At 36.3% G+C, this 25,840-nt stretch overlaps 1 protein-coding gene across 2 annotated transcripts in view; it reads right to left on the reverse strand.

The window, feature by feature from the left end:
• Positions 1-277: 277 nt before the first annotated feature.
• Positions 278-25,840, reverse strand: part of RASA2 (RAS p21 protein activator 2) — a 174,966-nt gene continuing 149,403 nt past the window's right edge. For both annotated transcript variants that reach the window (XM_037022944.2, XM_037022943.2), the window contains exons 20-24: positions 9,795-9,877; positions 7,658-7,866; positions 6,878-6,981; positions 6,362-6,551; positions 278-4,686 (exon numbers count right to left, since the gene is read on the reverse strand). In XM_037022944.2, coding sequence (XP_036878839.2) covers positions 4,656-4,686; positions 6,362-6,551; positions 6,878-6,981; positions 7,658-7,866; positions 9,795-9,877 — 617 coding nt within the window. In that variant the 3' untranslated portion in view covers positions 278-4,655. The remainder of the gene's footprint in view (positions 4,687-6,361; positions 6,552-6,877; positions 6,982-7,657; positions 7,867-9,794; positions 9,878-25,840) is intronic.

Genomic DNA, 25,840 nt, shown 5'->3' on the forward strand with positions numbered 1-25,840 from the left:
CAGAGCTTTGGTAAGTCACAGAGATGAAAAATACAGCATAGGGAATATAGTCAATTAACATTGTAGTAATTTTGTATGGCAATAGATGTTAACACTTATCTTGGTGAGCATTTTGTAATGTATTGTGATTGCTGAATCACTAAGTTGTGTGCCTAAAATTAATGTCAACTGTACTTCAAGAAAATTTAAAAACAAAAAATGATGGGTGCTTCTTTAGCAGCACGATCTTCTCAGTTCTGGGTGGAGTTGAGAAATATGTTGAATTTGGAAAACAATGTTCACTCCAGACAAAAGAATTCTTCCTTTAATGAGCAAAAACCTTAATGAGCATATTTAAGGACTGAACTCCATGCAAAAAGTAAATCAATACAAAGAAAGCACAAAGATTTTGATAGCATGAAACATAGGATTTGAAATACGTTAGTAAATTAAATGAATCTTAATAGGACTTCAAACAGGTTACACACCTTCTCTGCTGTTAATTTATGGGCATACGCTTAACATATGGTGGCAAGTGGTGTCATGAAACCAGTAAATCAAATGGCAAAATGAAAAGCCAAAAAACCTACAGTTTGGCCTAAGACCAAACCTCAGGTATGGATGTATGGATGTATGAGGAATCAAGACCCAACTCTGAACCTTGGTCAGGTTATTGTGAAGCATGCTCTACCCGAGACGGTACTCTCTGAAGGGTCAGCCACTGGCCACTCACTTGAAGTAGTGAAACTTAGATCAGCAACTGGAAGCCAGCAGGGCCATGCTATGCCTTGTTTCTTATTCTTGTGTACACATAAAGACGGATATGCTTGGCCTCTGCTGCCTCTTGTTTTGGAACAATGCAATTTGGGAAGAGAAACCCAACTCAAGTATTGCCCCCTCTCTAAAGAACTAGCTTGTTTACATCATCAGATAGAACCCTAAGTCTTTGATGTTTCTGGTAAGTTCTATGCTAATACATGGGCTAGTATGAGCAGGATTCTGGTGTTTCAATAAAAATAAGCTCCTTAGAGATGCAGAGCCCTATTTGGTACTTTTTATTAAACTTACAGTCTTTGGAGTCACAGGGGCTAAGTTTTATGGAATTTTATTTAGGGATGCTGTAGAACTAAAGGGGACAGCTTCTCTCCAGAGCACAAGTTACAGACTATCCTGGTCTTTGGTGTGGTCACTTTATATTCTCTAGATAATTAAGCAAAATAGTACAACATGGTCAAATTCTAACATCCAAAAGGATGTACTGAAGGTCAAGCTACAGGGTAGGCTAACCTATGTGGGACCGGGGTAAGCAGAGGCTCTGATGTTGACTTTTTTGAGAGAAGTACAACAGGAGTCTTCAAAAAGTCCAACAGGCTGAAAAACTCAGCTATTTACCCAGACAGGAGTGGAATATATTTCTTCACACCAGATGTGCATGGTGCTGGGGAATGATGGGATCTGGCATGGCGCCTGCACACTGAAGGTCCTCAAAACAAGTCTGTTGAATGCATAAATGAAAAAGGATCACAGCCATCAAAGAGCAGGCCAGTTAAAGAATACTAAGCCTTTTCTAGATTGCTTTGGTCTGTGTTATTTAGGACTTCTAACTTCTATGCCTGTACTAATAGACAGGGTGCAGTAATTTTAAATAAGAATTTGTAAATAAAAAAGTAAGTCTTACAAAGAATGTATAGACTTCTTGTAATTTATCTGAGTTATTTCCAAGCAACAGTTACAAAAGTTTTTAATTTTTATAATACTCTTGATAAGAAAATAAAATTTAAATAAAAATACATTCTCAACAATACAACATGGTTACACAAATTCACTACATTGTTTTGATAACTTACAATTTCAAACTGGACACTGTAAAAATCAATATTTACTAGCATATTAATTTCCAAGTTAATAAAAATGGAAGCAGATAATATCAGTCAGGACTGGTCATTTAACTTTAGAGTAAGTCCTGTAATTTTCATATACTGTAAGGACACCTGAACAGCTTTGTAGCCTTCTGTCTTTACACGATGTACCATTAGAACAAATTAAAGGTGCCTTTACTTTAAAAAAATCTGTTTTCTAAAACTTGGCATGAATGAGGCTTTCTGATAAATAAGTGAAATCAAGCTTCAGAAACAGAAACAAAAGTCACACCATTCATCTCCTGTTTTGTATAAGGAAAGCCTAATTTTGACACTTAACCATTACCTGTGATACTATAAACGTATTTCTTTGGGAAATAACATTGTTCAATTTGGTAAATTATATTCCCGGTTGTAAAAAACTCTGCTATTGCCATCATCTTATTAAATGAATATTAAAAAAACTCAGCTAACAAAACACACAATGAACAGTAACGACAACACAAGCAACACCAGCTCCGGACGGAAACGGCCGGGAGGACCGGACGGCGCCGCTGCGGGGGCTTCTCCGCATCCTCCTCCTCTTTCCTTCTTGGGGTTTTCAGTCTTTCAGGGTGAAGTGAGCTGCCATGTATTTGTTTCAAGTGTGGATAAGGCAGAGAAAGCAAATGGGGCAGTAAAAAATACTCAAGGGACAGCAGAGGAATGGGGCCCATAAAACAAGTACCTTGGTTATCAGACGGTCCTTCCGACGTGGTCACTTATTTCAGAACACTTTCAAAGAAAATTTACTTAATTTCACATTACTTCTTTTAAGGCTGTGCCAACCTGATTAATTCTAGTCAAACTGGCTATTTAAAAGTGTCATGTGAAGAAAGTAACTTCTTCAGATGACTAAACTCTCCCTTCAAATTCAGTCATATATTCACACAGCCTTGGTCCCATTGATAATGCTGTGATCTTTGAAAACGATCATAATTGGGGATTTGATATTAAAAATATCAGAAGACTATTCCACCTTGAAAAAAATGGGAGAGGCCTAAAAAAACCGCTGAAGTTAATGAGTGGTATTTGGCCTGCTCATGTGTCCTTTTCAGGTGGAATTTCAGAGATTCTTAACAGGAAATTTCATTCTCAATGAAACCCAACAATGAGAAATTCATTAAATGCTTAAATTCTTTCACATTTATAAATCAGTATAGTTTATGGAATCTGTAAGACCATGAAATTTAAAGGACTCTCTCAAACTTGTCTTTAAAATGGGCCAGGAATAAGCTACCATAATGCAGATTAGGACTGATTCTTAAATAAAACCAATTGATTTTTACAAGTCATTTAGAGAAATACATTGCTCGCTTATAATCATTTATGGAACAACTTTGTGTGCCAATGGTCTTTAAAAATAGCCACCTAGAAACAATGCAATTTAAAAACAATTACTCACCAATAACATAATTGGCAAAGAGTATTTTGAAATATAGCTTATGCTCAGAGAAATGAAAAAAGCACTACTAGCTAGATTTACAATGAGTCACAGTTTTAAACAGAAACGTGTAAATACTCCAAGGTTCAAAGTACCACATTTAGAAAATGTTTTAGATTTAAAAAGACAAAGTAAGAGTACCATAGTTTTTAATACTGATGAAGCAAAGTGTATCCCTCTTCAAGGTGGCAACTTGCTTCAACTGCTTATTTACAATTACAGTTTTTAGGATAAAAGTAAATTATTAGGGAAAAACAGGATTTCAAACAGTTGCTTGCCCAAATTCCATTTGGCTAGCAGGCAAAAAGGAAACAGCAATGAAATACAAACATTTTCAGGAAAGTACTATTTCTAGACTTAAACACTGATCATTAAACTGATCATAAAGATTAGATACCACGGAGTATCTGAAGTGTAATCTGGGGCAGCCCAGATTATTAAAGTGCTCCGAGTGACTGTTCTCGAGTTAGCTCTCAACCTCAAATGAGGAGGGCATCCTTATGGCGGCCCTTATAATAATATGGAGTTACCAGTGAAGTCAAGTGATTTTCCTACCACTTTCTTTCACTGTTTACTTTCTCTTCTTTTTCAGAAAAGATATCCTTTGAAGTCATATTTACCTTAACTCTCAAGAAAATGAGTACCTGATATTTAAAGTGATGAAAAAAATTTAGTGGTCTCATTTTATTACCTCTGCCATCACTCGTCCTAAATGTAAACAAGATGTGCACAATAGTGCACGTTCCCTGATTCCTCCTATCTGAGTTCTGTTTACATCTTAGACAAAAGGCTCTTCCAACTTTGAAGGATGCCCTGGAAGTTTTCTAAAGTTTCGGTTGCAGTTCCTAATGGACCAAAGGAAAATCTTTTTTTTTCTTTTCTGAAAAGGGTGGGTGTAAATGAACTAAATGGAAAGCTCTGAACTGTTATGGACTGGGATTTTCTACTAAAAACACATGCTGGCAGTATAGAGCAGGCACTAATGGTAGTGAAAAGTCCACAGAATGGAGTGTTACAAGAAGAGATGGTTTCTTGCTATGGAGGAGTTCTTTTGTTACAAAGCTTCTTTAGGAAGATTTTTTCTATTAAAAAGAAGTTGCAGAAACATGGCTTTGACATGTAAGATAATGAAGGGAATCCTGAGTTTCAAATTCTCTAGTAATACTAGGATTCCCAAGTAGTTAATTTCAGTTATTAAATATTAAATACAATATGAATACAGGTAACACTGAAGCCAATGCTCATTCTTAAATACTACGAACAAAATATATGAATTGAAAAACTCCAACAAAATAGTATTTTCCAGTTCTTCTGAATCAATTGTCAACACAGCTCTAAGATGTTTTCCCAACAATTGGATTTTCCCTAGAAAAAAAGAAAATCATTTTCTCAAAGTTAAAAAATATAACACTTAAAAAAGTGACACATATCTAATAGTATCCGTTATTTATAATTTTCCCTTGATAATTTCTCATGCTGAGTCTTATTATTAAGTAAGTGTTTACTGACCACCTATTAAATGTAAGGCACTATTTTAGAAGCTATGGATGCAGTAGTGAACAAAATAGACAAGCCTTGCCCTCATGAAGTTGATTATATTCTCATATAGGGGAAATGAAATGAACAAGTAAAATATTTAGATATTTTTTAACAGAGAAAAATGAAACTGGGAAGGGGTTATAGTGGGTGTGGGTATCAGCTGGGAGGTACTATTTAAGAAGGATGGTCAAGCACTGACTAGGACTTCATACGGAGATAGCCCATGGCTCCAAGCAAACCGCATTACTACTTTTGTAAGAAAACTAATTATATTAATGTGGAAATAACAGGATTAGGATGCTTATAATAACCTTTCTAATGCACTGAGCCCTCTATCTTATTTATACCTGCCCAACTGATTTTTATTATTCATAAATTATTACCACACATAATTTTTAAAGAATATTTAAAATGGGAAACTAAGATTCAAAGCCCCCTCACTAGTCAGCTGTGTGACCTTAGGCAAGGCACTTAACTGCCCTAAGCCTCAGTTTCTCTAGCTGTAAAATGGGGACTATAACCATGCTGAGCTAGAGTGAGGATCGATAGGAGTGTACACTGTGGCAAACACTTGTTTGCTGGTCTAAGAACCATGCCCTTCCTATTTACTTCTGTGCAAACAGAACCCTAATTCTAGTGCTAGTTCTGGACAGCCCCAGTGTTCCAGGGAAGCTAGGGGTAACTTTAGATAAGGTCTTTTCTCTTAGTGAGGAGGAACCAGCTTTCTGCCTCTGGACACCACTGTACAAAAATGAGGCTCTAAACTACTGCAGCCCACCTGTGGCCATGAAGGGACAGGCCTGAGGAAGTCAGAAATCATCATGTTAAGGGTGGCTGAATGATGACACATTGACAGCGTTGAGCTGCTTGATGACTGTGTTGAGCTGCTGAACTAACCTAGCACAGAGGTTAGGACTGACTTTGTGAGATGAAAAAGTTTCCTATTGGTTTATCCACTTCAATTGGACCTCTGTGTTACTTGCTGCTAACAGTGATCTCCAGTGGTGTGGTGTGAAGTACCAGGCAACCGCCTGGTGGTGGAATAAGTTCCTAGTAAACGTTAGCTGCTGCTATTGTTATGCACTGTACTGTCAATCTACATCTGAGAGGGATCCAAAGAATCAACTGTAAAATACTTCTAGCACTTTCACAGTGATTTATTTTTTTGTAGTTTGTATGTATTGTGGGAGATACTGAAATACTAAAAAGGAAGAGGATTAGTAAAAACAAAAACAAAAAGCTACTAAGTATTCAATTTAATGAATTACATTAGAATATTAACATTAAAAGTGGTGATAAAGTACAGTATCAACATAATGAAATGATACCAGAATAGAAAAGACAAAGACCACTGTGTGAGTGGCCAGGGAAACTTGCCCAAGACAAAGGCTCTGCACGGGGCCTTGAAAGATGAAGGCAAGCAGGAGGCCTGGGTCTCAGGTCTGAGTGCACAGTGACAGAGGCGATCTCACACTACGTTTAAAATCTTAAAAACACTTACTTGCTCCCATATTTTGCACTACTTGATCTTTTCTTCCTATACTTTTCATGAGGTTCATCTAACTTCTCTATGATGCTTTTTATTTGTTGAATTGTCTTAAAGGTTGTTACAGAGTCCTCGATTACAAAGTTAGAATAGTCGTCAGGCTCCGTCTGTGGTCCTTGATAGACGGCTATAGTTCCACAAGCCTCTATAGCGAGCAATGAAAACGCTGATCAGACAACTAAATTCTATAAATATAATTTGTAGTATAAATAAGAACTTTTGAAGTGTCTCAAGCTGGGGAGATTTCCTCGGGAAATGCATAGATAACCAAAATTCATTCATTTTATTAATTAACATTTATACAAAAAACAGTATTTTTACTTCACAAGTATCTCTGAAAAAAGCCCCCTTTGGGAGTCTGTCGACTTTGGTAAATATGTATTTTCAACTTTAAGATAATGCCAAAGCAATACTTCAAGAATTGGTAATGAATATCATGGTTATATAAAAATACTTTAAATGTGCATTTACCTTCCATTTTCTGCAACTTAAGTAAACTGAGAGTAAAAAGGGAATAAATTCTTTCTGTTTCTCTATCTTCATCAATATCTATTTGGATGTCTGCAGGGACACCTCTATGGTAAAAATAAAATAAAGATGTTAGAAAAATATCCCTTTATTAACATACCAAAGACTTTTGATGGTTTGAGATGAAAAACAAAACCACAGAATTTTGCAGAAGGAACCTCAGAAAGCTAATCTCCTCTGATAATTAAATAACATGAGACTGAGAGAGATTTGGTTATTAGGCAACTCTAATCAAAGGGAGGGGAATTTAAAGTAAAATCATTTTCATAATCTATGCTTCATCACAAAGGCAATACATTACTTCTGAAGTCTATAATGGCCGTTCCAAACAGTAAGAGAAGCTAAGTCCTTACTTGATATTTTGGTCAGGCTTGTACATTTACGTGACACTGAACTTCCCCCCCTCTTTTGACTTATGCCAGCCACAATTTAAGAATATTTTCATCACCCCAAAAAGAAACCCCACATCTATTAGCACTTCTCATTCTTCTCTCCCTCCAGCCCCTCACAATCACTATTTAATTTCTGTCTCTATGATTTGCCTGTTCTGGACACTTTATATAAATGGCTTTTGTGTCTGGCTTTCTTCACTTAGTATGTTTTTAAGGTTCATCTGTTTTGTAGCACATATCAGTACTTCATTGCATTTCATGGATGAATGATTTTTTTTGTATGAATATACCACATTTGAAACATTGCTTTTTTAATCAGAAAGAAACTTACGCAGTACATGGCTTGCAGCCGAGAATGTTTTCACTGGTCTCCTGGCAACAGAGCCAGCTTCCATTTAGATATGCAGAGGGATGATAAAAACTGAGCCTGTTCTGATTGCATCGGCTCACCCTGCAGAGCACTTCTATCCATTCATTTGCTTCTACACAATTATTTGCCTGGACGTAGAGTGGCTTCTCCATATGTATTACTTGGAACATCTTCATAGGCAATTAAGATGAAAAGTTAGTGACAAAGTCTAAAAAACCAACACATAGTATAAAACAGAAAAATGTATGTAACAGAAATAAAGTTTGCTTCTCTAGATAACTGATGCTCAGGTGTCTTATGAACTGTTACTTTTCAAGTCCCAAGGACAATCTGAGTCATGTGGTACTAAGCAGTACAACAGAGTATCATACCCCAAAATCTCATGACTATAGACTATCTATGGTTAAAAGAACATATGGGATGTGAACAGATCCCAGAAATGGGCTGCTTTAATTTGTCTGATGGTTCAAGTACAGTTGGAAAATATCCATCATATCATAGATAAATTTTCACAAATGCCTAGGGTGCCTAAATGGTTTTCTTGGCTTCACTGGAGATGGCTGGTAATTATAGATTTGCTTTGTTTATGTCACCGTATTCCTATTATGTTAATATGTGTGTGCAAATTAGTTAGTAGTTTAAAACCTATACATACTTAAGGTACTATACAAGAAGATATGTCAAAGAAATAATCAATCCTCCCAAGTTTCCTTCATATGCTACATCTATAGCTTTTCTTCTTCCTTCCTAATTACAAACCTTAAATAGAATTCGTGCCTCATATCGAATTTACCGAGTATCATAATTCCTCCAGGTGGTAAAGATACCTCGAGACAAGTGCTGGGCATAGAAGCCACAGGGCATAAATCTGCAAAGAAGTAAAAAGCTAACCTTTTCAAACAATATGGCTTCTCTCTCACTTACCAACTTTACATTTCCCTGTATGGCCCCGGAAGATGACTGGTTAGCCAGAGACGGGTAAGATTCCTCAAGGGAGGAACAACCTAAGACAGGCACAGTCGCAGGGGGGCCATCAGGTGAGAATTTGGGGATCAACAGAGGTGAGGCTCAGAATCTCACCCCCCCTGCTTTGAGAGAAATCTTCTGCATCCGTGGATGTCTTGCTGCCCTTGTCTAGCCTGGATTAATACTTAGTCCATAGGCATACACCTGATCATCTGATCATCTACATTTGCCTTCTTACAGCACTAAACTATGTTTTCTACCTTTATCTTGCATCTACCTACCACTTCAGCATTTTATTAAAAATAAAAATAATAATAATAATAGGAGAAATGTGGGATCAACATATAAATCAAGTACAAAAATCAAATGAATATTCATATTTGACCTGATGGTTCATAGGTCATATTGCATGATCAAAACCGAAAGTTTCTGTGATGAATGCCCTTGTACTGTTCACCATGTAAGAATTTATTCACTCTGTAAGAATTCGTTCACCATGTAAGAACTTGTTCGTTATGCTTCAGAAGATTGGAGACTGACGAGAATTAGGCTTGAGATGGATTAATGATTGTACATTGAGCATTGACCCCCCTATACTGAATTTTTTTGTTGTTAACAACCATTTGATCAATAAATATGAGAGATGCCCTCTCAAAAAAAAAAACAAAAAAAACAAAAAAAACAGAGTATCATCTTCAGAAGCCACACATGTCTAAAGGAATGGACTATCACATAACTAGGAATAAAGGGAGGGCATTTCAGATGGAGGAAAAAGTATGAGTGAGGGCAAAGCAGTCGGAAAATACAGAGAAACCAGGAAATCATCGTGTTGGCTGGAGTGTATGACATCTACTGAGTGGGAGATTAGGCTGCACAGACTGGTTGAAACTATATTGTTAAAGTCTTGAATGTCAAGTTGAGAAGTTTGATAATAAGGAAGTATTGAACAAGGTATCCATAACTTAATAGGTTAGACAGACTACCTCAGGCATGAACAATAATGGAAAATTTTAATATACAATTCCAGCCAGCAATTATAAAATATCAATGAGTAATGTCAAATACTAAAATAACCTCTTGAAATTTTCCAATTAATTTATTTTTAACTTAAATGATTATTTATGTAACTTACATTTTTCTTGTTGAAAGAGCTCTCTTCCAGTTTTTCCACAGCAAGAATATTTTTCACTGGAATTGTGTAAATTGCATCTTTGCCTAAGTAATAAGAAAACAAAATTTTAAAATTTCCATCAGAACTATAAAGGTGTGAAAGGTTAATTCTATAAGGTTTAAGCTCATCCTTTTGATACTGGTATAGGTACACTACAGATTTACAAACAGTACATATAAATATTCTTTATTTTATAAAAGAGATAAATTTTGATTTTTTTCTATAAGGTGACTTCCTCTTTACTTTTTTCAGTACAAAATTTAAAATATTTTCAAGGAAAAATGTGGGAATAAAAACTTGATCTCTATGTAGAAAATAAAAATGTTATTTTGTAAAAATTATATAGGAACTGAAAAAATAATATGATTAGCAAATGAAGCCTACTCAAACTGTTCATTACTATCACAAATTGGCTGGTAAGCTGATAAGAATTACCAAATTTATTCTAAGAGATACAGGAAACAAAAGTAAAAATTTTTCCAGTAGAGTGAATGCTTAATCTAAGAATCTGGAGATTTGAGTTTGCTAAAGGAGCTCCATTACAACACTGTATGAGGATGTGATGTATTTTAAATTAAAATTTACATGAGAATAGGCTATAACTCATATAGTCACAGAAACTATCAGCAAATGTAATTATGACTTTTTCTGGCCATTTTGTGAAGTTCTTAGAAAATTAATGTTTTGCTGCTCACCCTCCACCCACAACTTTGCTTTAATGAAATGTGGACTGAAGTGCTGAATTTTGTATTAATTCATAGATTAATGCAATTGTTTGGTTAATAAAGGTGTTCTGTCTTGAACAGAGAGGTTAACATAAGAGTATTTGCTAAGCCTCGTTCCTGGTGTAAAAATCTAAAATTTGTTTAATTCAAGCATATGTAATATATAATTTTTTAAAAATATAAAGTCACTCAATTTTGCTATCATACACTGTCTATTATATTATAGACACTGTTCTAACCATTTGGAATATAGCGGTAAACAGAACACATAAGGCCCCACATGAAGTGTGCATGTAGGTCTGGAAGGATTGACAAAAGTCAAATAAATATTGGGTCAAATAAATCTGCTATAATGAAAATAAGCTGAGGTTATTTTCATAGTCATTGGGAGGTTACTTTAAATTGGGTGGTTAGGGAAGACTCTTCTGAGGAAATGATATTTAAATTCAGTAAATACAATTGATAAATGCATGGGAAAAATAAAGACTATCAGCAGTCTCCTGGAAGCAGACAAGATCAAATTTATGGGGGGAGGGAGTGGGGAAGGTGGAGGAGGAGTAAACTACAGGAAGCCACAGCCCAAGCCACATGTAGACAAGGATATTTGCAAAAGTAGGAGTGGTCAGAAGAGAGCTTCAAGCCAGAGTCAATGAATACAGACAGCTGGGGGTTGGCAGACACACTCAGACATCCATTAGGATGATCACATGGTGAGCTGCATTTGGAACAGGGGGGCCAATTACACCCTCACTTACCCCCACAGTTCTCCTCCATTCCCAGCTTGTGCTAAGCAGCAGCCCACAGACGCATTATGTTCCAGGCTAAAGCAGTAAGGATGCGCACTGGGCTTCAGAGCAGTACTGTCACAGGTAGCTGCTGAACCTCACTCTGGCAGGAAAGAGAGCACCCACACCAGAGGACAGGCACCAGAAACCTTGCCCCTCAGAAGCTTGTCCTGACCCTCCCTCACAGTCACTGGCAGTAAGCTAATGAACACTCAAGCAGGTGAATGGACTAAAACACAAAGATGAGCAAATCGCCAAATAGATGAGGAAAACCAGCACTCTGTAGGAGAGAAACACATAAAACAAAGAATAACATCTGAGGAAGTCAGGGGTACAATAAGTTAGGGGGCAGAAGAAGTATGCCTTTGGGTGATCTACATGGGGCACCAACACAGAGATTCCAGATAACTTAAAAATTTTGCAGGAAGTTTTTATCTTTAGATTTGTTGAACACAAAAAGCATGAACATACCCTAGAATTGTTATATAAGGAGAAGTATATTGCTCCTAGGTACATATATTGTCATGATGTCACTGATTTCACAGTTAATAGTGTTAACTGGAATGAACTGCAAAGAGAATTATTAAAATGTGAGTAAAATTTTACTGAGGACTTCAAAAATACAGTACAAAAGGACAAAGAAACAAAGTACAAAAAGTTCAGAGCCATAGTGGATGGTTTTAGGAGTTTCAATATCTGCTTAATAAGAATTCCAGAACCAGAGTGTTTCGGAGAAAATTATAAATGAAAATGTCCCAGTGATAAACATAGGAGTCTTCAGATTGAAAGGACCCACTGAATGCTAAGCAGATGGCAGAAAAAAAATACTATGTAGATACTGACTGGGCAGTAAAATATTAGAACTTGAACCCTAATGAAAGTCCCAAGAATTTCTAGGGAGAAGAACCAAGACTGAGAATCAGACCAACATCAAAATTCTCACCAGCAACAATAGACACTAACAAGCTATGGAATAGTATCTTCAAAGTTCTGAGGAAAATGACTTTAAATCTAGTCTAATGTTCAAGAGGAAAAGGCAAAATAAAGCCTTTTTTTAAATATGCAAGGGCTCAAGAGTATTTATTAGCCACAAAGACTATCTGAAATAATTCCTTGAGGAAGTACTCCTGCAAAATAAATAATGAATTAGGAAGGGAAAAAAACAATTGTTATATAACAAATAATGCTGGGCAAAGAAATCAGAAAAATTGTTAAGTATTGACAGAAAATAAGAAAAGCATAATGTAAAGATATAAAAGAAACAAGGGAACCTAGTACTAATTCCAGGTGTCCTCATTAGAGATGCTGGGGAAAAGAAGGAACTGAAAGCATGCTGTTCTTTCCTAGCTTGAACGGAGACATTAAAACAAACATGTAAGTTTAAGCTTGTTTACTAGCAATTTAAAAGTAGAAACAGGACGCCCACCTTTTCTCACTAGATAGAAAAGAGGAGTATACAGGCTTGATTATTCCAATAAAGAGGCAGGAAAAGAAAAATAAACCCAATAAACAGAAAAGTCTAGTAAACAGGAAACACAAAACAGTTGTAATCAACTTAATCACAATAAATGTTAGTACATTAATTTCCCTGCTAAATGAATGAAACCCAATTTCAGGTAAAATCTCCATTACCTCCTCAAAAAGTTAAACAGCTACCACATGACTCATTAATTCCATTCCTACATCACACCCAAGAGAATCAAAAACATACGTCCACACAAAAATTTGTATATGAATGCGTTTACAGCAGCATTATTCATAATAATAAAAAACTGGAAACATCCAAATGTCCATCAACTTGTGATGGTATAAAAAAATCTGGTATCTATACAATGCAATATTATTTAACCATAAAGGAATGAAGTACTGATTCATGCTCTACCGTGGATGAACTCTGAAAACATTATGCTAAGAAATCAGTCGTAAAAAAGTTATATTTTATGCATCCAATTTGTTTGAAATGTCTGGAACAGGCAAACCCGAAGAAACAGAAAGTAGAGAAGTGATTGTCAGTGGCTGGGAGAAGGGAAGAATGGGGAATGACTGTCAGTGGGTACAGGGTTTCTTCCTTGAGAACTGAAACTGTTCCAGAACTAGTGGTGATTGCACAACTTTGTGAATATACTGAAAAAATAACTGTATACTTTAAAAGGGCAAATTGTGTAGTATGTGAATTAAATTTCTATTAAAAAAGAAAAGTATTGCCACCACCAGAAAAAAAACCCAAAACTCAAGTCCAGATATATAGTGGCCCCACAGGACACAGCTAAAATAAAATGTTGATAATAGTGTAAGGAAGTTGAGCAATTCCATTTGTCAGCAAGTAAGTATAAAACTAGGCATATTATTAAAAATAACTACCTCAGGGCACCAGAAACCACCCAAAGGCAGGCAAAAATCTAAGATGCATACTCATTAAAAACTGCTACTTATAGGGTAAGAACTGTTAAGTTTATGGTCTTCCTCTGGAGGGGAGCAGGCAGGGGGGCGTGTTTCAATCTTTCCCAGCTCAGACAGTGAAAACTCACTGGCTGGAGGTTACAAATTCAGATTAAGGGTGAGATTTTGGAAACAAGACAGCTATCCAAAGGCTGAGATAAGAAACTCTCCATATCCCTGGTTGACTACTAAAGCATGCATGTATGTGGGCCGCCCCAGAGAGCCTAGCAAAAATGGGAGATATGAGAATTTGCTGTCTTTGTATGTGGTTCCCTAATGCACACACAGATCAGGGAATAGAAGAAGGTGAAAGCCTTATTGGCTTCAGGTATTTGGGCTCTCTTCTCAAATAACTGGCTGATCACTAAAGAAGCAAGTTAAGCAAAACCTCTAGGGAGGTAGATGGGTTTAAGGATAAAAAAACACAAAAAACAGCAGACACACCCATAGCTATACAGTGACACACACACACACACACACACACACACACACACACACACACACACACATTCTCTCACTCTCTCTCTCTCTCTCTCTCTCTCTCTCTCTCTCTCACTCACTCACAGAGGAAGGACTGCAGTTTGAGTTTACACACGCTTTCAAAAGAACCACCAGAATCCAGACATTCAGACTCACTACAGTGATTTATCTACAATGTTTCTAACTAAAATATAAGATGTAGAAATAAACAGGTAAGTGTGACCCATATGGGGGTAAGAAAGCAGCCAACTGAAAGTGACTCTGAGTGGGCTGATGTTGAATTCAGCACACAGACTTCAAAGCAGATAGAAATATGTTCAAATAATTCACGGAAAATATGTTAATAATGACTGAAAAAATACAGACTCAATGGAAAAAATGTGAACTACAAAAAAGAATCAAATGGAAATTTTAGAGTTGAAAAGAACAAGAAATGAAATGAAAAATTCACTGCATGAGCTACAAGCAGATTTGAGATGGTAGAAGAATCAATGAATTTAAACAGAAATTATCCAACCTAAAGAATAGAAAAATCAAGGAAAAATGGTGTCTCAGACCTGTGTGACAGTATCAAAAATGCTAGCATCAGTGTTAACTAAAGTCTTAGAAAGAGAAAACAGGCAGAAAAAAATTTGAATAAAATACTCCCCAAATTTGGTAAATGGTTTGCTTATGTTTGAAGAAATGCAATGAACTCCAACCTCTTGAAAATTTTCAACTGCCAGATAATACATTTTATGCCCATTACAATCACAAAACAGAAAGAAAAAATGGAGTGGTAATATATAGAATGAAAAAATAGAGGAAAGCTTTTATTTTAACGAAGTTAAATTTACCTTTTAATATCCTAAGGAATCCTGCATATGGGATGGTTGCAAAGATATTCTCGTTTTTACTAAGGACTGTAATTCTTTCACCTTCAATTAAATTGTGTGTGAGGAGGGGTGAGGTTCACTTCCTCTCCATGTTTATCTAGTTGTTGCAGCACCATTACTGAAAAGCCGTTTCTTTTCCTGTCTTGACACGTTTGTCAAAACTGAATTGAACATACATATGCGAGCATGTGTGTGCACGTGTGACTGTGCCTTTCTGGACCCTCGTCTATTCAGTGATTTTTCTAGCTCTTACGCCAAAAATTACACTCTTAGATACTGCAGCTTTTCAGTACAACTTAAAATTAGTCCTACAACTTTGTCCAACCTTTTTAAACTTTTTTTCCATTCACATAAATTTTAGAATCAACTTGTCAATTTTGAACAAAAAACCTTGTTGAGATTTGGAGTAGGATTGTTATTAAAATCAAGATGAATTTCAGAAGTGACTTCTTAAAGAATATTGAATCTTCAAATCCACAAATATGATGTATGCATGTCTCCTTTATTATGGTCTTCTTTATTTTATTTCAGCGACGGTCTTAACTTCAGCAACATTTTATAGTTTTCAGTGCAGAAGTCTTGTATTTCTTTTGTTAAATTTACTCCTAAGTACTTAATACCATTTATAACAGCAGCCCCTCAACAAAACCTTATTTTTTGAATTTCATTTCCTAACAGTTTGCTACTAGTTTATAGAAATACACTTGCTTTGTATACATGAATTATGTATTCCAAGTCCTTGCTAAATTCACTTACTAGTTCACATAGTTGTTTTGAGGATGCCTTAGGATTTTCTATGTAACAGTGTATGCTTTTTCTTTTTTTAGTCTTACTACACTGGCTACAATGTCCAGTACAATCTTGAACTGATGAAAGTAATTATTGCTTTGCTCCTTATCTTAGGTATGATGTTAATTTATTGTAGATTTTGATGTGGTTGGATTTAAGCTATCAGTTTGCCATTTGTTTTCTATTTGCCCCATTTAGTTTTTGCTCTTCTGTTCTTCCTCTCCAGCCATATTTATTTATTTAGTTATTGGGTGGGGAAGAAGAGATAATTATATTTTTTACAAGAATTCTTTCTAGAGATTATAATTTATAGCCTTATTCACTAAAGTCTACTTAAAATTATTCTTGTGTCACATCACTTTATAAGTTCCTTGCAATAATTTAATCCATCCCCTTCCTTTGTGCTACTACTGTCATTTATTTTAGATTTGTTGTAGATTTGCCTATATCTAGATTTGTTAAACTCTTCAATGCTAAAAATTTTACAATGAACAGTTGCTTTTTAAAGAAATTGAGAAAAGAAAAAAGGCATTCTTACATTTACCTACATATTTTCCATTTCTAGTGCCGCCATTACTCCCAGTAGATCTAAGTTTCCATCTGGTGCTATTTCACTTCAGCCTGAAGAACTCCCTTAAACATTTCCTATAGTACAAGCCTGCTTGTAATGGAAACTCCCAGCTTTATCTAAAGGATATTTTCATTTTTAAAGGAAATTTTCACCAGAATTCTAGGTTGAGAGCTTTTTTCCTTCAGCACTTTAAAAATGTCATTCCACTGTCTGGCTTTGGTTGCTTCCTATATAAGAAGTTATCTGAAAATTGTATTATTTTCTTCTGTTTTTTCCCCCTCTGCTTTTGAGATTTTCCCTTTATCTCTGGTTTGATTATTATATGTCTAGGTGTGATTTTCTTTGTATTTATCACGCTTGTAGTTCACTAGGCTTCTTAGATCTGTAAGATAATGTTTTTTCACCAAATTTGGGAAACTATAGGTTACTATTTCTTTCTTTTTTTTTATTGAGGTATCATTGACATACACTCTTATGAAGGTTTCACATGAAAAAACAATGTGGTTATTACATTTACCCATATTATCAAGTCCCCACCCATACCCCAATGCAGTCACTGTCCATCAGTGTAGTAAGATGCCACAGATTCACTGTTTGCCTTCTCTGTGCTACACTGCTCTCCCTGAGACCCCCCCACACTGTGTGTACTAAACATAATACCCCTCAATCCCCTTCTCCCTCCCTCCTGACCCTTCCTCCCACGCCCCTCCCTTTCAGAAACAACTAGTCCCTTTTTGGAGTCTGTGAGTCTGCTGCTATTTTGTTCCTTCAGTTTTGCTTCGTTGTTACACTCCACAAATGAGGGAAATTATTTGCCATTTGTCTTTCTCCACTTGGCTTATTTTACTGAGCATAATATCCTCCACCTCCATCCATGTTGTTGCAAATGGTAGGATTTATTTCTGTCTTACGGCTGAATAGTATTCCATTATGTATATGTACCACAGCTTCTTTATCCATTCATCTACTGATGGACACTTAGCTTGCTTCCATACCTTGGCTATTGTAAATAGTGCTGCAATAAACATAGGGGTGCATATGTCTTTTTGAGTCTGAGAAGTTGTATTCTTTGGGTAAATTCCAAGGAGTGAGAGTCCCAGGTCAAATGGTATTTCTATTTTTATTTTTATTGAGGAACCTCCATATTGCTTTCCACAATGGTTGAACTAGTTTACATTCTCACCAGCAGTGTAGGAGGGTTCCCCTTTCTCCACATCCTTGCCAGCATTTGTTGTTCTTAGTCTTTTTGATGTTTGCCATCCTTACTGGTGTGAGGTGATATCTCATTGTGGATTTAATTTGCATTTCCCTGATGATTAGTGATGTGGAGCATCTTTTCATGTGTCTGTTGGCCATCTGTGTATCTTCTTTGGAGAATTGTCTCTTCATATCCTCCGCCCGTTTTTTAGTAGGGTTATTTGCTCTTTGGGTGTTGAGGTGTGTGAATTCTTTATATATTTTTGATGTTAACCCCCCTATCAGGCCATTATTTCTTTAAATATTTTTTTTCTGCCCCTTTCTTTCTCTATCCTACTTCTGGAACACAAACATGCATATGTTAGGCTGCCTAACACTGTTCTCCAAGTCACTGGGGTTTGTTACTTTTTTTCCCTCAATCTCTTTCTCTGTGCTCCTTGACTTGATAATTTCCACTGATCTGTGTCCAAGTTCATTTAACCTTTCTTTTGTCTTCTCCAAACTGTTGATCAGCTCATTCAATGAATTTTCCATTTCAAATATTATACTTTTCAATACTAGATTTCCATTTAATTCCTTTTTAGTTTTTATTTTTTCTTTTGCTGAATTATCAATCTCTTTACTCATTTTGACTATCTTTTCCATCAAATCTTTGAAACATCTGTAAGAATATTAAAGTTCATGTCTAATTCTAAAAGATAAATCATATAGGGGTCTACTATTTTTTGCTTTTTCTCTTAATTATGTATCACATTTTCCTGTTTCTTGTCAAACTATATAATATTTCATTGTATACTGGACATTATTAACAACACATCATAGTAGAAATATGGATTCAGTTACCTCCCCTTGAACAGTTAGATCATTAGTTGATCAGCTTGGTTTTATATTTCATTCATACTGTACTTGCTTATTCTTAAATCCATAGTCTTTACTCCTCAGCTGTTGCTCTTTAGAGACTTCAAAAAAATCCCAGGATGTTTACCGAGCCATTTAAAATTTCAAACTCTGTCTCTCTTGAGGAGGTAGGAGGCTGAGATCTCTGCTCATCTTTTAGTCTTTCCTATTATTGTTTTTCACTAGCCTCTTTGAAGTTCCCTCTTGCATGAGCAATTCAATAGTCAGCAAAAGATTTCATAGAGTTCCTATGCAAATAGGAGGCCTCCTCCTTTTCTCTCCTTAATTTCCAGCTTCTCTGGCAGCCTTGAACTCTGTCCTTTGGCACCTCAAGCCAATAAAATTGTGGCTTTCTGTTTAGCCACTCTACACTGCATAGGCTGGGAGTGCTTTCAGGGGGAAAAGCCATTTAAAAATAAGTCTTACCCAGCATGTTCCCACATTTCAAGGGTCAAATTATTCTGAGAACTGTGATAAATATCCTGCCCAAATTTTATACTTGTCATCTATGAAAGAATTACTCTAATACAGGCATACCTCATTTTATTGTGCTCTGCAGATACTACATTTTTTACAAATTGAAGGTGTGGGGAGTTTCATGCCTGATGACACAACTCTCAAATCTTATTCTTTAAGAATGACATTTCAAAGGCTATAGTTACCACACATTGACCAAGTCCATTGGAACCATTTTCCCAACAGCATTTACTCAATTTGTGTCTGTTACATTTTGGTAATTCTTACAGTATTTCAAACTTTTTCATCATTATTATATTTGTTATGGTGATCTGTGACCAGTGATCTTTGATGCTACTATTGTAATAACTGTTTTGGAGCTCTAAGAACCACACACACAGTAAGCTGGCAAGCTTAATTACTAAACACTGTGTGTGTTCTGACTCTACAGACTGGTTGTTCCCCTATCTTTCTCCCTCTCCTTGTGTCTCCCTATTCCCTAGGACAAAACAAAATTGAAATTAGGCCAGTTAATAACCCTACCATGGCCTCTAAGCATTCAAGTGAAAGGAAGAGCCACAAATCTCTTATTTTAAATAAAAAACTAGAAAAGATTAAGCTTAGTTTAGAAGCATGTTGAAAGCAAAGATTGGCTTTAAGCTAGGCCTCTTACATGAAACAGCCTAGGTATGAATGCAAAGGAAAAGTTCTTGAAGGAAATTGAATCCAGTGAACACATTAACGATAAAGAAGCAAAACAGACTTATTGCTGAAAAGGAGAAAGTTTTAGTGGTCTGGACAGATGATCAAACTAGACAGAACATTCTCTTAAGCCAAAGCCTAATCCCAAATAAGGTTCTAATTCTCTTCAGTTCTATGAAGGCTAAGAAAGGTGACGATGTTGCAGAAGGAAAGTTTGAAGCTAGCAGACATTGGTTCATGAGGTTTAAGGAAAGAAACCATCTATGTAACAGAAATGTGCAAACTGAAGCAGCAAGTCCTGATTTAGAAGCTGTAGTAAAATCTCCAGAATTTCTAGTTAAGATCATTAATGAAGGTGGCTATACTCAACAATAGATTTTCAATGCAGATGAAAACAGCCTTAATATTAGAAGTTGATGCCATCTAGACAGAAGAAATCAATGCCTGGCTTCAAAGCTTCAAAGGACAAGCTGACAGTCTTCATAGGGACTAAAGCAGCTGATGACTTTAAGTTGAAGCCAATGCTCACTGATCATCCTGAAAATCCTAGGGCCCTTAAAAACAGTGCTAAATCTACTCTGCCTAGGCTCTATAAATTGAACAACAAAGCCTGCATAATAGTACATCTGTTTACAACATAGTTTACATATTTTAAGCCCACTCTTGAGATCTACTGCTCAGAAAGATTCCGTTCAAATTATGATTGCTCATTGACAAAGTACCTGGACACACAGAGCTCTGATGGAGGTGTACAATGAAACCAATCTTTTCATGCCTGATAACAAAACTTCCATTTTGTAGCTGATAGATCAAGGAGTCATTTTGACTCTCAAGTCTTATTCTTTAAGAATGACATTTCAAAGGCTATAGTTACCACACATAGTGGAAGGATCTAGGTAAAGTAAATAGAAAATCTTCTGCAAAGGATTAACAAGTCTAGATGCCACTAAAAACAAAACTGACTCATGGGAGGAGGTGAAAATATCAATATTAATAGGAATTTGGAAGATGATTCCAAACTTTATGGATGAATGTTTTTAATTTTGGTATCATTAATATATAATTACATGAGCAACATTGTGCTTACTAGCTTCTCCCCATTATCAAGTCCCCACCACATAACCCATTACAGTCACTCTCCATCAATGTACTAAGATGCTATAGAGTCAATACTTGTCTTCTCTGTGCTATACTGCCTTCCCCGTGCCCCCCCCCACCCCACTACACTGTGTGTACTAATCATAATGACCCTTATCCCTCCCTTCCCATCCTTCCTCCCCAGTTACTTTCCCTTTGGTAACTGTTAGTCCATTCTTGAGTTCTGTGAGTCTGCTGCTGTTTTGTTCCTTCACTTTTTTCTTTGTTCTTATGCTCCACAGATGAGTGATATCATTTTGTACTTGTCTTTCCCCACCTGGCTTATTTCACTGAGCATAATATACCCTCTAGCTCCATCCATGTTGTTGCAAATGGTAGGATGTTTTCTTCTTATGGCTGAATAATATTCCATTGTGTGTATGTACCACATCTTTATCCATTCATCTACTAATGGACACTTAGGTTGCTTCCATTTCTTGGCGATTGTACATAGTGCTGTGATAAACATAGGGGTGCATCTGTCTTTTTCAAACTGGGCTGCTGCATTCTTAGGGTAAATTCCTAGGAGTGGAATTCCTGGGTCAAATGGTATGTCTATTTGGAGTTTTTTGAGGAACCTCCATACTGCTTTCCACAATGGTTGAACTAATTTACATTCCCACCAGCAATGTAGGAGGGTTCCCATTTCTCCATAGCCTCACCAACATTTGTTGCTGTTTGTCTTTTGGATGGTGGCCATCCTTACTAATGTGAGGTGTTATCTCATTGTAGATTTAATTTTCATTTCCCTGATGATTAGTGATGTGGAGCATCTTTTCATGTGCCTGCTGGCCATCTGAATTTCATCTTTGGAGAAGTGTCTGTTCAGCTCCTCTGCCCATTTTTTAAATTGGATTATTAGCTTTTTGTTTGTTCAGCTGCGTGAGCTCTTTGTATATTTTGGATGTCAACCCCTTACCAGACATGTCAGTAATGAATATATTCTCCCATACTGTAGGATGCCTTTTTGTTCTACTGCTGGTGTCCTTTGCTGTACAGAAGTTTTCCAGTTTCATTCCCTTACATATAGCTGTCCAGTTTTGCCAACACCAGCTGTTGAAGAGGCTATCATTTCACCATTGTCTATCCATGGCTCCTTTATCATATATTAATTGACCATATATGTCTGGGTTAATATCCGGACTCTCTATTCTGTTCCACTGGTCTGTGGGTCTGTTCCTGGGTAGTATCAAATTGTCTTCATTACTGTAGTTTTGTAGTAGAACTAGAAGTTGGGAAGCGAGATCCCCCTGCTTTATTCTTCCTTCTCAAGATTGCTTTGGCTATTCTTTTGTGGTTCCATATGAATTTTAGAACGATTTGTTCCAGTTCATTGAAGAATGCTGTTGGTACTTTGATAGGGATCACTTTCAATCTGTAGATTTAGACAGGATGGCCGTTTTGACAATATTAATTCTTCCTAGACAAGAGCATGGGATGAATTTCCATTTATTAGTGTCCTCTTTTTAATTTCTCTTAAGAGTGTCCTGTAGTTTTCAGGGTATGGGTCTTTCACTTCCTTGGCTAGGTTTTTTCCTAGGTATTTTATTCTTTTTGATGCAGTTGTAAATGGAATTGTTTTCCTGATTTCTCTTTCTGCTAGTTCATCGTTAGTGTATAGGAATGCAACACATTTCTGTGTATTAATTTTGTATCCCACAACTTTGCTGAATTCAGATATTAGTGCTAGTTGGTTTGGAGTGGATTCTTTAGGGTTTTTTATATACAATATCATGTCATCTGCAAACAGGGACAGTTTGGCTTCTTCCTTACCAATCTGGATGCCTTTTACATTGTTGTGTTGTCTGATTGCCGTGGCTAGGAGCTCTAGCACTATGTTGAGTAAAAGTGGGCAGAGTGGGCATCTTTGTCTTGTTCCCGATCTTAAAGGAAAAGCTTTCAGCTTCTTGCTGTTAAGTATGATGTTGGCTATGGGTTTGTCGTATATGGCCTTTATTATGTTCAGGTACCTGCCCTCTATACCCTTTTGTTGAGAGTTTTTATCATGAATGGATGTTGAATTTTGTCAAATGCTTTTTCAGCATCTACGGAGATGACCATGTGGTTTTGTCTTTCTTTTTGTTGATGTGGTGGATGATGTTGATGGATTTTCAAATGTTGTACCATCCCTGCATCCCTGGGATTAATCCCAGTTGGTCATGGTGTATGATCCTCCTAATGTATTTTTGAATTCAGTTTGCTAATATTTTGTTGAGTATTTTTTGGCATCTATGTTCATCAGGGATATTGGTCTGTAGTTTTCTTTTTTTGGTGTCTGTGCCTGGTTTTGGTATTAGAGTGATGCTGGCTTTGTACAATGAGTTTGGAAGTATTCCCTTCTCGTCTATTTTTTGGAAAACTTTAAAGGGAATGGGTATCATGTCTTCTCTAAATGTCTAATAAAATTCAGCAGTGAATCCATCTGGTCAGGGGTTCTTGGGTAGTTTTTGATTACTGATTCAATTTCATTGCTGTTAATTAGTCTATTTAGATTTTCTGTTTCTTTTTGAGTCAGTCTTGGATGGTTGTATTTTTCTAGAAAGTTGTCCATTTCATCTAGGTTATCAAGTTTGTTACCATATAATTTTTCATAGTATTCTCTAAAAATTCTTTGTATTTCTGTGTTGTCTGTAGTTATTTTTTCTTTCTCATTTCCGATTCTGTTTATGTGTATAGCTTCTCTTTTTTTCTTAGTAAGTCTGGCTAGGGGTTTATCTATTTTGTTTATTTTCTCAAAGAGCCATCTCTTGGTTTCATTAATTTTTTCTATTGTTTTGTTCTTTCCAATTTTACTTATTTATTCTCTGATCTATATTATGTCCCTCCATCTGCTGACTTTGGGCCTCATTTGTTCTTCTTTTTCCAGTTTCATTAATTGTGACTTTAGACTTCCTTTGGGATTGTTCTTCCTTCTTTAAATAGGCCTAGATTGCTATATACTTTCCTCTTAGAACTGCCTTAGCCTCGTCCCACAGAAGTTGGGGCATTGTGCTGTTCTCCTCAGTTGTCTCCATATATTGCTTGATCTCTGTTTCAATTTGGTCATTGATCCACTGGTTATTTAGGAGCATGTTGTTAAGCCTCCATGTGTTTGTGAGCCTTTTTGGTTTGCATAATTTATTTCTAGTTTTATACCTTTGTGATATGAGAAGTTGGTACAACTCCAATGTTTTTGAATTTACTGAGGCTCTTTCTGTGGCTTAGTATGTGGTCTATTCTGGAAAATGCTCCATGTGCACTTGAGAATGTGTATCCTGCTGCTTTTGGTGTAGAGTTCTGTAGATGTCTCTTAGATCCATCTGTTCTAATGTGTTGTTCAGTGCCTCTGTGTCCTTACTTATTTTCTGTCCACTTTGGAGTGAGTGGTGTGTTGAAGTCTCCTAACATGAATGCATTGCATTCTATTTCCTCCTTTAATTCTGTTAGTATTTGTTTCACATATGTAGGTATTCCTGTGTTGCATGCAAAGATATTTATAATGGTTATATCCTCTTGTTGGATTGACCAATTTAAAATTATGTAATGCCCTGTTTTGTCTCTTGTGACTTTCTTTGTTTTGAAGTCTATTTTGTCTGATACAAGTACTGCAACACCTCCTTTTTTCTCCCTATTGTTTGCATGAAGTATCTTTCTCCATCCCTTTACTTTTAGTCTGTGTATGTCTTTGGGTTTAAAGTGAGTCTCTTGTAGGCAGCATATAGAGGGGTTTTGCTTTTTTATCCATTCTATTACTCTGTGTCTTTTGATTGGTGCATTCTATCCATTTACATTTAGGGTGATTATCGATAGGTATGTGCTTATTGCCATCGCAGCCTCTGGATTTGTGGTTACCAAAAGTTCAAGAGCAGCTTCCTTACTCTCTAACTGTCTAACTTAACTCACTTATAAACACAGTCTGATGATTCTTTATTTCTCTCCCTTCTTTTTCCTCAACTCCACTCTTTATATGTTAGGTGTTTTATTCCGTACTCTTTGTTTCCCTTGACTTATTTTCTGTATAGCTAATTTTATTTTGCATTTAGTTAGTATTTTACTTTCTTTGCTGTGGTTTTATTTTCTCTGGTGACATCTATTTAGCCTTAGGCATACTTCCATCTAGAGTAGTCCCTTTAAAATACATTGTAGAGATGGTTTGTGGGAGGTAAATTCCCTCAACCTTTGCTTATGTGGGAATTGTTTAATCCCTCCTTCAAATTTAAATGATAATATTGCTGGATACACTATTCATGGTTCAAGGCCCTTCTGTTTCATTGCATTGAATATATCATGCCATTCCCTTCTGGCCTGTAAGGTTTCTGCTGAGAAGTCTGATGATAGCCTGATGGTCTTTCCTTTGTAGATGGACCTTTTTTCTCTCTGGCTGCCTTTAATACTCTGTACTTGTCTTTGATCTCTGCCATTTTAATTATTATATATCTTGGTGTTGTCCTCCTTGGGTCCCTTGTGTTGGGAGATGTGGACTTCCATGGTCTGGGAGACTATTTCCTTCCCCAGCTTGGAGAAGTTTTCAGCAATTATTTCTTCCAAGACATTTTCTATCCCTTTTTCTCTCTCTCCTTCTTCTGGCACCCCTACAATGTGACTGTTGTTCATTTGGATTGGTCACACAGTTCTCTTAATATTCTTTCATTTCTAGAGATCCTTTTATCTCTCTCTGCCTCAGCTTCTTTGTATTCCTGTTCTCTGATTTCTATTCCATTAACAGTCTCTTCCACCTCATCCAGTCTGCTCTTAAATCCATTGTTTGTTTCATTTCTGCTATCTCCCTCCTGAATTCATCCCTTAGCTCTTGAATATTTCTCTGTAGCTCCATCAGCATGCTTATGACTTTTTTCAAAAATTATTTTTCAGGATGATTGGGTTATTTCAGTCTCACCAAGTCCTCTCTCTGGTGTTTGAGGGATTTTGGGCTGAACAAGGTTCTTCTGCCTTTTCATGGCGATAGGAATGGTCT

This window comes from Manis javanica, chromosome 3 (assembly GCF_040802235.1).
Source record: "Manis javanica isolate MJ-LG chromosome 3, MJ_LKY, whole genome shotgun sequence".
In the NCBI taxonomy this organism is placed as follows: domain Eukaryota; kingdom Metazoa; phylum Chordata; class Mammalia; order Pholidota; family Manidae; genus Manis; species Manis javanica.